The sequence below is a fragment of the Staurois parvus genome, unplaced genomic scaffold (assembly GCF_062004578.1).
Source record: "Staurois parvus isolate SC_StPar_1 unplaced genomic scaffold, SC_StPar_1.0 ptg001181l, whole genome shotgun sequence".
NCBI lineage: Eukaryota > Metazoa > Chordata > Amphibia > Anura > Ranidae > Staurois > Staurois parvus.
The window spans coordinates 2,516,518-2,532,283 of NW_028318977.1; the positions used below are offsets into that span (position 1 = coordinate 2,516,518).

Here is a 15,766-nt window from a genome sequence, read left to right on the forward strand (position 1 = left end):
TATCCCACCATGTGTTGAGCAGGGAGGCTGAATATTTTTCTGATACTCCTGAAAAATAACTTAATGATGAACATTAAAGCTGAACCCCAGACACTATCTTCATTGCATTTTACATTGACCCAGCTTGGATCAATGTCAACATGCATAACTCCTACCTCTGGAGAAGTCGGTACTACCACAGTGAAAGTTATAATTTTAGGGGTCTTGTTTGGCTTCCCCACTGTGCATTGACCACAGGAGGCCACTTATTCAGCACCCATGCCATTTACAGAATGTTTTGTTGTTTTTCAATGAAAACAAGGCAAATCTAATCTCTGAATAGATGAGGTCTACAGGGAAGACAGTGATGTCACAATCTCTACCTTAACCAATCACACAATGTCTTGTATGCAAGTATGTAATAAAGATCATACCTGGAGTTAAGCTTTAAAGTATAAATTCAAGATAATAAATAAATAAATTTGAAAAATTTAAACTGGTCTGTCATTATGAGCAGTTGCTGAATGGTCTTCAGCTTGTACCTGTGTTCCTTTGACCTGATCCGCTGTACCTACTTACCTATGTATGACCTGGCTTGCCCCTGGACTTTGCTTCTACTCCTGCCTAAACTCTGTTCACCTGACTACTATGACCTCAGTCTGTTTACTGGACTTGCTTTTGCCTGCTGTTCCTGTACTCCTTTGCTCGGCTGTTACTGACCTTGACCTGCCTTCTGGATTTCCTCTGCCTGCCAATGTGGTCCCTCGATACTTTGTCGTTGCTGATCTCCTGTCTCCTGGTCCTGCTTCTGTCTTCTGCTCTGGTGCCAAGCTGCTCCTGCATTCCATTCAACTGAGAGTACCAGCTCTACCCACCTACAGATTAAACACTGCCAGACAGCTTCTCCGGCACTCGTGCCACTCTTTGCCCTCACACGCCCTGTCTCCATCTTCAGGAGTGTTGGGCAGGAGGTACAAGAGAGGTCTCTACAGCTTTTCAGTCTTCACTGGTGTTGGGCTGAATGTTCGAGTTGAACCTAAGTTCAACTCAAACATTGACCGTTTGTGTGTTCTCTGAACACACGAATGCTACAGAAGTTTGGCGGGCTACTTGTCTGCCATGCCCCACAATGCACTGCGCCCTAACAGTGTATTGTGATTGGTCAAAGCAATGCTTTGGCCAATAACAGCACAGGGTGACATCACAAGGGGGCAGGTTTCATGATAGTATTTAATAACTGTCATCGTGGCACAGCTTTCAGACCACGGGAACCAGCATCACAAGTTTTTTTTCCCTCTTTTTGGGTAGCAGCAGTGGGCATCGTGATTGATGTTGGATCTACTTTGGGGGGGACATTTTTTTATTTTTATTTTTAATAAAAGACTTGTCAAAGACTGTCTCCTGTCTTTTTTACACTACACTTTTTTGGTGAATGGGTAGCAGTACCATGTACCCCATACTCATTCACATGGAGGGGGCAGGATCTGGGGGCCCCCTTGTTAAAGGGCTCTTCCAGATTCTGATAAGCCCCCCTCCTCACAGAACCCCACAACCACAGCCCAGGGTTGTGGGGAAGAGGCCCTTGTCCCCATCAACATGGGAACAAGGTGCTTTGGGGGGGAGCCCCCCACCTCTAAGCACCTTCCCCATGTTGAGGTCATGTGGCCTGGTATGGTTCAGGAGAGGGAGCCGCTCGCTCGTCCCCCCTTTCCAGACCTGCCGGGCTGCATGTTCTAATAAGGGTTTGGTATGGATTTTGGAAGGACCCTCACGCCATTTTTTTATTCTGGCATGGGGGTTCCCCTCAAAATCCATACCAGACCCTAAGGGCTTAGTATGGATAGGGGAAGGGACCCCACGTCATTTAAAAAAAATGTTTGTAATTGTTGGGCAATGCTGACAATTCTTTTGACAGTCATCTGTCAGCGGGAAACCCCACTGACAGCTGAAACATGAATGAATGTCTCACTACTAAAATACCACATGACTTCATCATATAACTCATGCCAGATTTTAGTAAGTGATCGGGATCCTACCACATACTCAGATGCAGGAAGATACTGATCAGTAAATTGTTCGTGTTCGAAGTTTGCGGTCGAACATTCTGTAGATTTGAATGTTTGACCACGAACCAAACAGGGGGGTGTTCAGCAGATCACTAGTCTTCACCAGGTACATGATAAAATGATAGTTTTCTTTCTGCTAAGGGTGGATATTCTTGCTCTGTAGCTGAGTTGAAGAATGAAAAGATGACCCAATCATGCCTTGCAGCCACACAGAAATATGCAATTATTACATTGCAAAGGATTATTTTAAGAACACATTATGTCAACTGCGTACAGCAGGTACGTCATACTGGGAGGATATTCATAGAAATCTTGACCAAGGGCTGTTCTTACCAGCTGGAAATAAACACGGAAGATGTAGAGATGAAAATTAGGGTGCACTAGTACAAACATATCTTTCTTTCAATGTGTTTGTTTGATTCATTATCTAAAAAGCATTTCCAATTGTGTTGTTCATGTATGTGTACCTGTTGTGTATTTCCCCCTCTGTACATTTTATAAAGAGATCAGGTGACAGTCTCCACAAACTATGCTCTACTCTATGTTTGCACTATTGCAAATTGTATCTGTTCAGATCAGATCTTACCCAAAATTCTAGAACCCATTCCTATTTATATCATATACACTATATTGCCAAAAGTATTGGGACACCCCTCCAAATCATTGGATTTGGGTGTTCCAATCACCTCTATGGCCCAGGGGTATAAAATCAAGCTCCTAGGCATGCAGACTGCTTCTACAGACATTTGTGAAAGAATGGGTCGCTCTCAGGAGCTCAGTGACTCCAAGCATGGTCCCGTGATAGGTTGTCACCTGTGCAGTAAGTCCATCCGTGACATTTCCTGGCTACTAAATATTCCACGCTCCACTGTTAGTGGGATTATAACAAAGTGGAAGCAACTGGGAACAACAGCAACTCAGCCACCAAGTGGTAGGCCACGTAAAATGAAAGCGGGGCCAGCACATGCTGAAGCACACAGTGCGCAGAAGTCGCCAACTGTCTGCAAAGTCAATAGCTAAAGACCTCAACATTTTGTATGGCCTTCAGATTAGCACAACAACAGTGTGTAGAGAGCTTCATGGAATGGGTTTCCATGGCCGAGCAGCTGCATCCAAGCCTTACATCACCAAGTGCAATGCAAAGCCTTGGATGTAGTGGTGTAAAGTACGCTGCCACTGGACTCTAAAGCAGTGGAGACATGTTCTCCGGAGTGACTAATCACACTTCTCTGTCTGGCAATCCGATGGACGTGTCTGGGTTTTGCGGTTGCCAGGAGATTGGCGCTTGCCTGACTGCATTGTTCCAAGTGTAAGGTTTGGTGAAGGGGGGATTATGGTGTGGGGTTGTTTTTCAGGGGTTGAGCTTGGCCCCCTAGTTCCAGTGAAGGGAACTCTTAAGTCATCAGAATACCAAGACATTTTGGCCAATTTCATGTGCCCAACTTTGTGGGAATAGTTTGGGGATGGTCCTTTCCTGCTCCAACATGACTGCACACCAATGCCCAAGGCAAGGTCCATAAAGACATGGAGGAGCCAGTTTGGGGTGGAGGAACTTGACTGGCCTGCACAGAGTCCTGACGTCAACCCCATTGAACAACTTTGGGATGAATTAGAGCAGAGACTGCGATCCAGGCCTTCTCGTCCAATATCAGTGACCTCACAAATGTGCTTCTGGAAGAATGGTCAAACATTCCCATAGACATACTTCTAAACCTTGCGGACAGCCTTCCCAGGAGAGTTGAAGCTCTTATAGCTGCAAAGGGCGGGGCCAACTCAATATTGAACCCTACGGACTAAGACTGGGTTGCCATTAAAGTTCATGTGTGTGGAAAGGCAGGCGGCCAAATATTTTAGGCAATATAGTGTGGGGTTGTTTTTCAGCGGTTGGGTTTGGCCCCCTAGTTCCAGTGAAGGGAACTCTTAAGTCATCAGAATACCAAGACATTTTGGCCAATTTCATGTGCCCAACTTTGTGGGAACAGTTTGGGGATGGTCCCTTCCTGCTCCAACATGACTGCACACCAGTGCACAAAGCACTCCATTGTCCAGAAAGTCATACTTTCTCCTAAGTAATCAACACCAGAGACATCCACAAGGAGGAATATTCATTGGCTCCCCATGATCCCAAATATGAGCAGGCCATGAATTGCACATATAAGTTCTTCTCCTCACTCTATGTCTGGTTATAAAAACATATCACAACTTTAACCCAGCCGTTCTCAACCTATTTACCGCAGAGGAACTCTTGAAATAACGTTCTGCTAATAATTACTATACCTACATTTTATAGTAAACTGTCATGAACAAATAAAGAACATGGCATACTATTTGACACCCAGGACCGCTAATTAGTAATAATAATGAATGGAAACAAATAATAATAATGGCTGGAAAATTAAGAAGTGTTCTCTCAAAATACAGATCTGGGGAAAATGGTCGTTGGAAAAACATAGAAACTTTGATAATACTCCTTCTCTCAATGCAAGCAAATGGAGCACTAGTGCACAACTAGGGATTCCATTAAACGTTTAGTAAAGGTTCATTGCAAATGAAGCCACTGATAAATCCTTTGCAAAATTTTTGGCATAAAGGCATAAACTCTAGTCCTGATGAACTTGTAAAGCAGTTTGGCCTGTGTGGATTTAATCACAGGTGTCTCCATACCTTTGAAACAAAGGGACAATTTACTGCCTTTCAAACTTTAGGGTGGCTGGACTTTGGGCGATGGAAGTAGAAAATGTCCTGACATCGGTGGGAGTAAACAACGCCATAGCCTTGGTGGTCAATGGAAGTAAAAGATTTACATAATTGGTGTCAGTAGGAGCAATAATGCCCCATCATTGATTTGAGTGGGAGGAAATGTGTCCCATTATACGTATCAGTGAAAGGAATAGTGCCCAATCATTGGTGTCAGTGGGAGGAATAGTGCCCATCATTGGTATCAGTGGGATGAATAGTGCCCCATCATTGGAGTCAGTGGGAGGAATAGTGCCCCATCATTGGTATCAGTGGGAGGAATAGTGCCCCATCATTGGTATCAGTGGGAGGAATAGTGCCCCATCATTGGTATCAGTGGGAGGAATTGTGCCCCATCATTGGTATCAGTGGGAGGAATAGTGCCCCATTATTGGTATCAGTGGGAGGAATAGTGTCCCATCATTGGTATCAGTGGGAGGAATAGTGCCCCATCATTGGTATAAGTGGGAGGAATAGTGCCCCATCATTGGTGTCAGTGGGAGGAATAGTGTCCCATCATTGGTGTCGGTGGGAGGAATAGTGCTCCATCATTGGTATCGGTGGGAGGAATAGTGCCCCATCATTGGTATCGGTGGGAGGAATAGTGCCCCATCATTGGTATCGGTGGGAGGAATAGTGCCCCATCATTGGTATCAGTGGGAGGAATAGTGCCCCATCATTGGTATCAGTGGGAGGAATAGTGCCCATCATTGGTATCAGTGGGAGGAATAGTGCCTCATCATTGGTATCAGTGGAGGAATAGTGCCCCATCATTGGTATCAGTGGAGGAATAGTGCCCCATCATTAGTATCAGTGGGAGGAATAGTGTCCCATCATTGGTATCAGTGGGAGGAATAGTGCCCCATCATTGGTATCAGTGGGAGGATTAGTGCCCCATCATTGGTGTCAGTGGGAGGAATAGTGCCCCATCATTGGTATCAGTGGGGGGAATAGTGCCCCATCATTGGTATCAGTGGGAGGAATAGTGCCCCATCATTGGTATCAGTGGGAGGAATAGTGCTCCATCATTGGTATCAGTGGGAGGAATAGTGCCCCGTCATTGGTATCAGTGGAAGGAATAGTGCCCCATCATTGGTGTCAGTGGAAGGAATAGTGCCCCATCATTGATATCAGTTGAAGAAACAGTGGCCTATATTTGTTGTCAGTGCGAAAATAGTTCTCCATTTCTAGTATCAGTGGGAGAAATAGTAATCCATTGTTGGTGTCAGTGGGATGAATAGTGTCTTTGGTGTCAGTGGCTATTATTAAGGCCACACAGGCTGAAATGTGTTAGCAAGTTTGTCACGACTAGATATACATTTTTGCGAAGGTTATGTTACTGTGTGCTTAGTTAATTCACAATGGACTTTCTGTGAAAGCATGTCCCCATACATTGGTGGTCAGTGAAAAGCTCCCTTACTTTGGTGGTCAATGGAGAAGGGCCCACTTAGGTTGGTAGTAAGTTGGAGAAGGACTATTTTACACTGGTGATCATTGGGAAGGGACCCTATTATACTGGTGGTCAGTGAGAAGAATGTCCTTTACATTAGTGGTCAGTCGGAATACTGCTCTTTGTGCAGATAGTTCAAAAGTGGTGGCCATTACTATCAGTGACTATTTAGAAATTGCTAATTCTTCAAGGAACCCTGGAAGCCTCTGTGGGAACCATAGGGTTCCATGGAACCCTGCTTGAGACAAGATGCTTTCAACACATTGTGTATGCAGAAACTAAATATATGGTTCTACATTATGCAACATTTGTTGTTACTTGCATCACAAATGTTGCTCCAAAGAAGGATGGAAGTGGGCTTCATAGGGGAACCACTGTCCTGTACATTGTCAATGGGAAGGGCACAAAGTGTCATCAGGTGTGCAGTAGCAGTGTGATGAGGTTGAAGGCCTGGGAGAGAAGTCTACATAAGTACTGAATAACCTGAATGAGATCATAGGAAGCTGGTGAGGACCATTTCTTTGACTTTTCTGTGATGATGGTTACTGAGAAGGACACATGGCTTACTGGACAACGAGTTAAGAGACAATTGACAACTGGTTACAAATTGCAGAGATAAAAAGGAGGAGTACAGAGTTTGAGCAAAGACATTTTTTGAGAACTCATGTATACGCCCACATGGAAGAAAATATATTTAAAATATATTTTAAACATACTCTTCCCAAATATATTGACATATATTTGAAATACTACAATATTGCACGTTGAAATGTGTTTTCATTACAAAATATATGAAAAATATTTTTAAAAATACATTTTCAAATATACTGTATGTCTTTAAAAATACATTTAATCTACATTTTCAGAATGCATTTACTTACAAATATATGTATAAATATATGTTAAAAATAATCTGAAGAATATGCTTAAAAAATATATATTTTTAAAAATACTTTTCATATAGTATGTATTATATAAAAAATTCATTTCAACATGCAGTATATATATATACAGTATATATATATATATATATATATATATATATATATATATATATATATATATATATATAATGTATTTATTTGTTTATTTTATATATTTAATATGGCCAAAATTGTAGTATTTCAAATTTATGTCAATATATCTGGGAAGAATATTTTTTAAATATATTTTTCTTCCATGTGGGTGTTGCCACTATTCCAGACTCCAGATCTGCTGTATTGTCGATTTGGAGGACACTGGGAGAAGATAAAGGAAGTAATGAAATAATGGAAGTCTGTGAACATTCTCATTTACCCAGGTCATGGTGGTTGCCCTTGGTTAGTTAGTTGTACTTGGTCACTTTGAACCAGACCTATTCTGTAAGGTTTCAGTGCTTAGCCAAGCAACTTCTTCAGCTCTGATGAAGCTGTTTGAATAAGCAGCAAAACATTTCCAATGTTACAGAACAAGTCCAGTTAAATGTAAATACTACTAGGTGAGTAAGGAACCTATTTCTGTTAGACAGCCTTCCAATCCACATGGCTGACTCTCTTGCTGATGTTCTTAATTTCCAGTTGGGTATACTGTGCTTAAATCTGTGGTATTTCATTCCATTGTTTGTAATTGTGGATTGTCAATTTTTAGATTATCATTGATTTGAATGGTTAAAATGCACAAGAAAATGTTTTTGTAGACTGACCAACTTATACTTTTTGTCAGCACCTGTGTTTGTGAGCCCTTGATAGTCAATTTAGGGTTCCCCAGGGCACAGAGTCCAAGCCCCAGCCTGCTTCTTCACCAGTGCCCCTGATGTGGGGATGGACTTGCAGCAAGTTAGGACCAGGTCACAGCCCCCAGGTATGCCCAGCTGAGTTTGAGGAGACCGCATGCAGGAGCAGAGTACAATGGGAGGAGACAAACAGAAATCTGATAGACTAGCCTAGGTCATGACAGGTGGAAAACAAGCACAGTCAGAGAACAAAACCGGGGTCAGTACACAAGTAGTCAATGCAGGATACAGGAGATAGCAACACACAGGAGCTCCGACAACTAGGAAGTTGCTCAGGCAAAGTGGCCTACACTGAGCATGTCTTATATAGGCAGGCAAAAAAGGAGGCGGGCCAGGAAGTGATGGAAGGGAAGGAAATAAAACCCAGAGAACAGCAGACGACGCCCATAGGTGAGCACAAACACACATGTGAAAGGGATCAGGAACAGCACTGCAGCAAGGAGGTAAGAACACAAACAAGAAACTGCAGGCTAACTTGTTACACTTTTTTCTGTAATTTTTGGGATATACCGTATATACTCGAGTATAAGCCGAGTTTTTCAGCACATTTTTTGTGCTGAAAAACAGCCCCCTCGGCTTATACTCAAGTCAACATCTGCAGACAGTGGGGCGCGCCCCCCAGGGGGGCGCGAGGCTCCGTCAAGGGGGGCGCGTACAGGGGTGGGCAGAGGGCTGCTATCTCTTACCTGGCTCCGGTCCCACGATGATCCATCCAGGAAGCGCTGCTCCTTCCGTCACTCCGGCCACTCCCTCACTCCTGCCGCTCGGCCCCGCCTCCTCACCGGTGATTGGCCGCCAGAACTGTAGCTCAGGAAAGGTACACAGGCGGCCAATCACGGGCGAGGAGGCGGAGCCGAGCGGACCCGCGAAAATCGAGTGAGGGAAAAGCCGGTAAGTGTGCAGTGCAGAGGTGCTGCTGCAACCACATATGCTGGCTGCAGCAGCACCATACTGCAACAGGGGTCAGCAAGTGTCATTGGTGTCAGTGGGAGGAATAGTGCCGCATCATTGGTGTCACTGATACTAATGATTGGGCATTATTCCTCCCACTGACACCAACGATGGGGCACTATTCCTCCCACTGACACCAATGATGGGGCACTATTCCTCCCACTGATACTAATGATGGGGCACTATTCCTCCCACTGACAGCAATGATGGGGCACTATTCCTCCCACTGACACCAATGATGGGGCACTATTCCTCCCACTGATACTAATGATGGGGCATTATTCCTCCCACTGACACCAACGATGGGGCACTATTCCTCCCACTGACACCAATGATGGGGCACTATTCCTCCCACTGATACCAATGATGGGGCATTATTCCTCCCACTGACACCAACGATGGGGCACTATTCCTCCCAGTGATACCAATGATGGGGCACTATTCCTCCCACTGACACCAATGATGGGGCACTATTCCTCCCACTGACACCAATTTTTTACATTGACTAGTAGGTGCCTCATTTCCCACCCTCGGCTTATGCTCGAGTCAATAGTTTTTCCCAGTTTTTTGTGGTAAAATTAGGTACCTCGGCTTATATTCGGGTCGGCTTATACTCGAGTATATACGGTACTAAAAATCAATACAATTGATATTTTTTTTAATAAAATAACCAACATACAACTTTGCAACATTTTATTTAGCTGACATTCTAGAGGAGTTTATGTAAGCATATCCATTCTTTGTTTATGGCTTGATAAGAACTCTCGTCTGTTCTCCTCTGGTCTCAGCAGGATAATATAACATTTTGGTAGGAATATACAACTTAGCAGTCCAGTGCTGGAGGCCAATATACTGAATATCTGAACAGCCACAATGTATTTTCCACTGGTGCTCAGATAGGCCGGGATGAAGGAGATCCAGACAGAGCAGAAGACCAGCATACTGAAGGTGATCAGTTTGGCCTCGTTGAAGCTTCCTGGGAGGTTCCTTGCCAGGAAGGCCACTAAAAAACTTACCATGGCCAGAAATCCCATGAATCCCAGGCTCATGTAGAAAAATATTTTCTGTCCTTCATTACACTCATATAATATCTTATGGTTTTGGTTGCTCAGCATCAAAAAAGGAGGGGACCTGTAAAGCCATAAGGAACAAATGCTCATCTGAAAAACTAAGCAAAGTCCTACAATATTACGAGGGATGGTGGAACCCAGCCATTTCCTCAAGGGACTATTCAGTCTGGTGGCTTTAAAGGCAAGGATTACCATTATAGTCTTCGCCAAGACTGAGGAGATACTGATGGAAAAGGCCATTATGAAAAAGGTTTGTCTCAGGAGACAACTGAGTGTGGTTGGTTGACCGATGAATACTAGGCTGCAGAGGAAGCAGAAAATGAGAGACACCAGCAGGATGTAGCTGAGCTCCCTATTGGTGGCTTTTATGATAGGCGTGTCCTGATATTTAATGAAGATGGTTAAGATGCATACACTGATGGCTGACAACATAACAGCTGTTATCACGAGCATGATTCCCAATGGTTCATCATAGGAGAGATACTCTAGGACCTTCGGGACACACCTGTCCCTTTCCCCATAGGACCACTGATCGGAGGGACATTTGATACACTTGCCAGCATCTAAACAAGAATTTTGAAATGATTAATTAATATTAGGATACAAATTACATCTCAAGTGAAAGGGAAGCTTTGTTTTCTAATCTACTCCTTTTGATTTCTTTTGATTTTTGTAGTTGTGCATCCTGTGATCTGATTCCAGGGTTTGAGCTTGTGCTATGTATTTGGGTTTTTCTCTCTCTAGCTACAGGCAGTGTGTGTACAAGATCTGCCTTTGGATTGTGTGTCTTGCTTAGTTGCCTGCCTTTCTGTTCCCATACTCTATCCTGGTATCTTTTGTAGCACTATACCCTTAGGAATCACAGAGTTTTGGGTTCCCCTAAAGCCCTGCACAGCCAGGCAACACACATTTTCCTCCACACTGTGCACACTGGAGTCAGTAACCAGTCCTTGAGCTTGGTTTTGTGATTTTATTAAGGGTTTAGAACTTGGATGGGGTGGAGGGGTGTATGAGAGGCCCAAGGAACTGCAACTTGAGGACACACTCCTTAGCAACTATGTACAGATATGGACAAGAATAGTCTCTCCTCTGAGAGCATTCAAGCTCTCTGGTGTACCTCTTCAGACCCCAGATGAATCCTCTTCTTCACCCAGCTGTACTGAGGGTATTCCCTGGACAAGGAGCCCAGAATTTGCCAACTTGAAACAATCCCGGATGAGCAGCTAGTTGGGTTCTCTACCTGACTGCCTTCTCCCTTTATCTGGCCCAGGGGGTGTAAGATTACTCACTCTGTCTCTCTTGTAAGCTTGGTGGGTTATTGGCTGACTTTAGGCCTGACACTGAGCTGGCACCTTCCCTGCTTCAAAGGCCATCCTTTGAAGCAGGGAAGGAGATGATGGGACAGAGGAGATCCTCCCTTCCAGCAACTTCTAGGGAGGGGGCCCAAGGTTCCCCCCACCTTGGGCCCCCTCCCAGGCTCCTCACTCCAGCCTCCCTCTCAGTTTATCTTTCACCGGACACTAACTCTGCTGCACAGGTTCTGCCACTTTTGAGGGTTGCACTGGACACCATGCCCAGCCTTCTGCCAGGGGATCAGCCAGGGTTCCTCAAAGATGCAGATTTGGGCCTCCTCCCCTCCTCCACCCCTCTGTAAGTTCTGTTGGAGCCTCCCAGCCTGTCATGAGCTGAATATCTCTACCGCACTCCCAGGCTGACTCATCCCAGGCTGCTGCCCAGCCTCTGCCTAAAAAACAAAACCCCAGCCTACCTGGCTAACCTGGAGGGTGTTTCATCTTCATAGATCCAGTATTTGGGTGCCTCCTTATTTGCCTCTGTTCTCTAAACATTCCCCAACATGTTCCTATAATTTGTCTCCACTGACTGTGAAGCGTTCAAACCTCTCAGTATATTGTGAACTGTTTGGCAGTTCTCATGATGCATGGAAATGCATAGAAGATAAAGTGCTTTAAAATGTGAATGAAAAGGAGTGACCAAGTTACTTTATGACATGTGGATGGAGGTATTATGGACTGCCCCAAAAGGTCTTAAAGAGACCTTGTCACTAGGTTTTACTTATAAAAATATTAGCATTTTATTTGTACACACTATACACTATTTCCCTCAAATGCATTGATGAACACCTAAGGAACGAGTGACTAACCATTGACATGGCCACAAAATGTTGCTACTAATCACATAAGGTGGAAGCATATTGTAAACAACACATTGAATCCAGTGGTACCTACAGCAGTGTACTATCTGAGAGAACAACTAGCTCTACGGTCACCAGCTACGGATTAAAGAAGAAGAGGTGATTGCCCTCTCTGGGCTGCTGCCTGCTGCATTATAAGTACCACATTGTCAGGATGGCTCTTTTGGATGGACTTCTGTGTATTTTCCCTCCTGTGCAGTCAGAAATTGGGCACATGCTAATGCTCATGTACATGTGTATATGTATGCAAACATTGGTGCTCATACCAGTGGCGGACTGACAACTCATGGGGCCCCCGGGCAATAGGGGATCATGGGGCCCCTGTGTCCTTGCCCAAACTCAAAAAAGCCTATGAAAAAGGTACCAGGGGCATCTTATGGGGCCCCCTATTGACCCTGGGCCCTCGGGCAGTGCCCGAGTTTCCAAATAGTCAGTCCGCCCCTGGCTCATACCTGTGCATATACCCATGCATGCAGGTGCACATGCGCACTTGTGACAGATGATGGCACCAAATTACCTATTTAAACTGGGCTAGTGCTCATCATCATCAATATCTGCTTTGTCTTCAGCCTCCTGTGTTCCTGCGATCCTGTATCCTGATTCCAGTTGCTGACGCAAATTGTCCAGACTACCCCCTGAATTCTGACCTCGGCTAATCCTCAATACTCTGCTTTTGTCTGTTCCATTGGCTTCTGCTCAACTGATTAGTAGATTTACTAAGAACTGATAGGGTCGATTTACTAAAAACTGGTGCCCTCAGAATCTGTTGTATCTGTGCATGGTAGCCAATCAGCTTCTAACTTCAGCTTGTTCAATTAAGCTTCCATACCCAGCTTGTACCCTGACGTCGCTTCTGTCTGTGCCCTGTACCTGATCCGTCTTGCCAATGTATGAATTGGCCTGTCTGTCTCTGCACTTGCCTGCTACCACTGGTATTGGCCTACCACTGTCTACTACCAGCCACTGTCTTATCTCCCTGCTGTTGCCAGTACCAGTCTTCCTCAGTCTGCTGCCCAGCTGCCTGCCAGTCTGCCTGCTATACTGAAGACCCCTGATGACTTCACCTACCCAGCATGGACACCTGCTCTGCTCCTAGTAAGACTGCTTGCAAGGCACTCCTGTGCCTTCTGTTTACACTGCTAGGGGCCCAGAGTCAGAGGTGTAAGAGGGGCCTTCCTCATCATATCAGGCTACCAGGTATATGATACACATGTTATCCACAGAGATGTTTCCTGTTCTGCAGTGACTGTTTGTCAGATTCCAGAAGTTACATTATTTGGTTGCAACACAGTACTGCCATACCCATCCCATCAATAACTAGTACAGCCTTTCTCAATCTTTTTAACATGGAGTCCTTTGATCTCTAGGTTTTATCTTTTTTTTCAGATTTTGTTCCACTGTTTAATATTTTTTACATCTCATATTTATATTTACAACTTTTCATTTGAATATTTATATTTTGTAGAAGAAAGTGCACCAGTAAAATGAGGTTGAATTAAACAAGAATAGATACCATAGAGTAGATGTATTAAAAACTGGTGCCCTCAGAATCTGGTGTAGCTGTGCATGGTAGCCAGTCAGCTTCTAACTTCAGCTTGTTCAATTAAGCTTTGACAACAAAATATGGAAGATGATTGGTTTCTATGCAGAGTTGCACTAGATTTTGCACTCTCCAGGTTTAGTAACAAAAAATCCAAGGGCCCACCAGCCCAGGGAAGTCCAAGACTTCTTACCATTTTGGAACACCAAGTTCCAGCCAAGTCTCTTATGGGCCTCTATATGTAAATGCTCAAGCCCCCACCCCAACCCCCAACTGGCACCTCATTAGCAATCTAAGGTTTAGCAGCTCTGCCATATAATACCTGTGTAGTTGGTCATCTCTCCTTCAGAGCAGAGGACACAGTCATAACAGCAGATGGGTCTTCCTTGCAAAGGGGCTTTCCTGTACCCAGGCTGACAACTGTTACTGCAGACAGAGATTGGCACCTGCCGAGGAGACAATATTATGAGTGGATATGAGGGATGCAGAAGAATGGAGCTAGTCAGAGACACATCTATTTATCTATTTAAACAGACAGAAAGGTAGGGTCAGCATTCACTAGCTGTTTTTGAAGAATTCTAAAATATTGTGAATATGGCCAGCCAGTATAGAATATGCTGAATTGGATTGGGAATATCACAATCAGCCAATCTTTGCCAAATGTTATGGCTACATCAAAACCTAATGAGATTGTTCAGGGTGTTTTTTCTCACAAAATAGGTGCATGAACCCTTCCCTCCTTCTGAGTCTCCACCCCATACCCACCTCCAAGCACCGTCAATTGATTCCACCCCCTTCCACCTCCCAGTACCTCTCCTTTTTTGAGAATACAGAGCCAATAAACATTTTGTGGTGCTAAATAATTTTTTTTTGTTCCACAAAGTTTATTGAGAAAAATTCAAAACATATAAATGGTAGAAATTGTACAATGTAATACAATGTGCCAAAGAAAAACACGGTAAAACACAAATCGCACATGCCAAACAATAAGAAATACGCAGGCAAACAAAATAATAAAGCCATCTCGTGTCACCTGTAACAATAATGAAGTTGAACTTGGAAAAAAAAAAAACACGAGAACACAGCAAAAAAAAAAAAAAAAAAAAAAAAGAAGGCAAACACCAATCATAATCACCACATAGCGTACAAAATATCACCAAATGAGCAGGATCAATTATTTGCACCCCCATATATCTTTTATCGTAGAGTAGCAGAGTAGGGGGGAAAGGGATAAAGCTAAAGGTGCTGGGCTTCTGGTGCAAGGAAGAAGTTGCAAAAATATAGAAAGCTCGGTGTTATCCATGAGGAGCAGCAAAGGTACCACTCAAAGGTAGCCCACGCATATGAAAATAACTCCGTGGAATGGGAGAGGCACATGTGCAAGTGTAATCTGGGTGTGAGATTAGGTTGCCTATGGACAGAGGAATAAACGTACATGTAGAGGAAAAAAAAAAAAAAAAAGGAAAAAATGAAGTGGAGAAGATGTGTAAAACAGCAAAGACAGTAATGGCAGGGCACAATGAGGAAGGAGTCGGGAGAAAAGAAAAAAGAAAAAATGGTAAGAAGCTGGAAAGCCAAAGAAGGAAAAAAAAAGTGTAGAAGAAAAAAAAAAAAAAAAAAAAAAGGGGGGGGGGGTAAGGGTCAAGGGGGAAGGAGACTAAGGGGGGGGGGGGGGCGGTATGGATAGACATGTCATATAGGTGGAAGCTCCAAGGACAGAGCTGGTGTGCTCATCCCCTAGGGGATAGAGACATAAAGCAGACAATCGGGCACCAAGGAAAAGGAGTGTCTCACTACCTGATCAGGGAAAGGGATATAATAGAAAAGTGTTATCGATAGCCTAGCAAGGGTCGAGGAGTCAATACAATACAGAGTGTAATACAAAGCCACAGGTCTGGCTCAGAGTCAGGTAGAAAGACCCATGATGGAGTGGTATTCGTGGGTCGTTCGGAAGTGAATCCAACACGACCAAGTATGGGAGAATTTAGTCG

General features: G+C 44.1%; 1 protein-coding gene across 1 annotated transcript in view; it reads right to left on the reverse strand.

The window, feature by feature from the left end:
* Positions 1-9,631: 9,631 nt before the first annotated feature.
* The window catches only part of LOC149438571 (extracellular calcium-sensing receptor-like), a 30,301-nt gene continuing 24,166 nt past the window's right edge, over positions 9,632-15,766 (reverse strand). Inside the window, exons 5-6 of the mRNA XM_089659654.1 lie at positions 14,098-14,221; positions 9,632-10,586 (exon numbers count right to left, since the gene is read on the reverse strand). Of these exons, the coding sequence (XP_089515780.1) occupies positions 9,673-10,586; positions 14,098-14,221 (1,038 nt within the window). The 3' untranslated portion in view covers positions 9,632-9,672. The remainder of the gene's footprint in view (positions 10,587-14,097; positions 14,222-15,766) is intronic.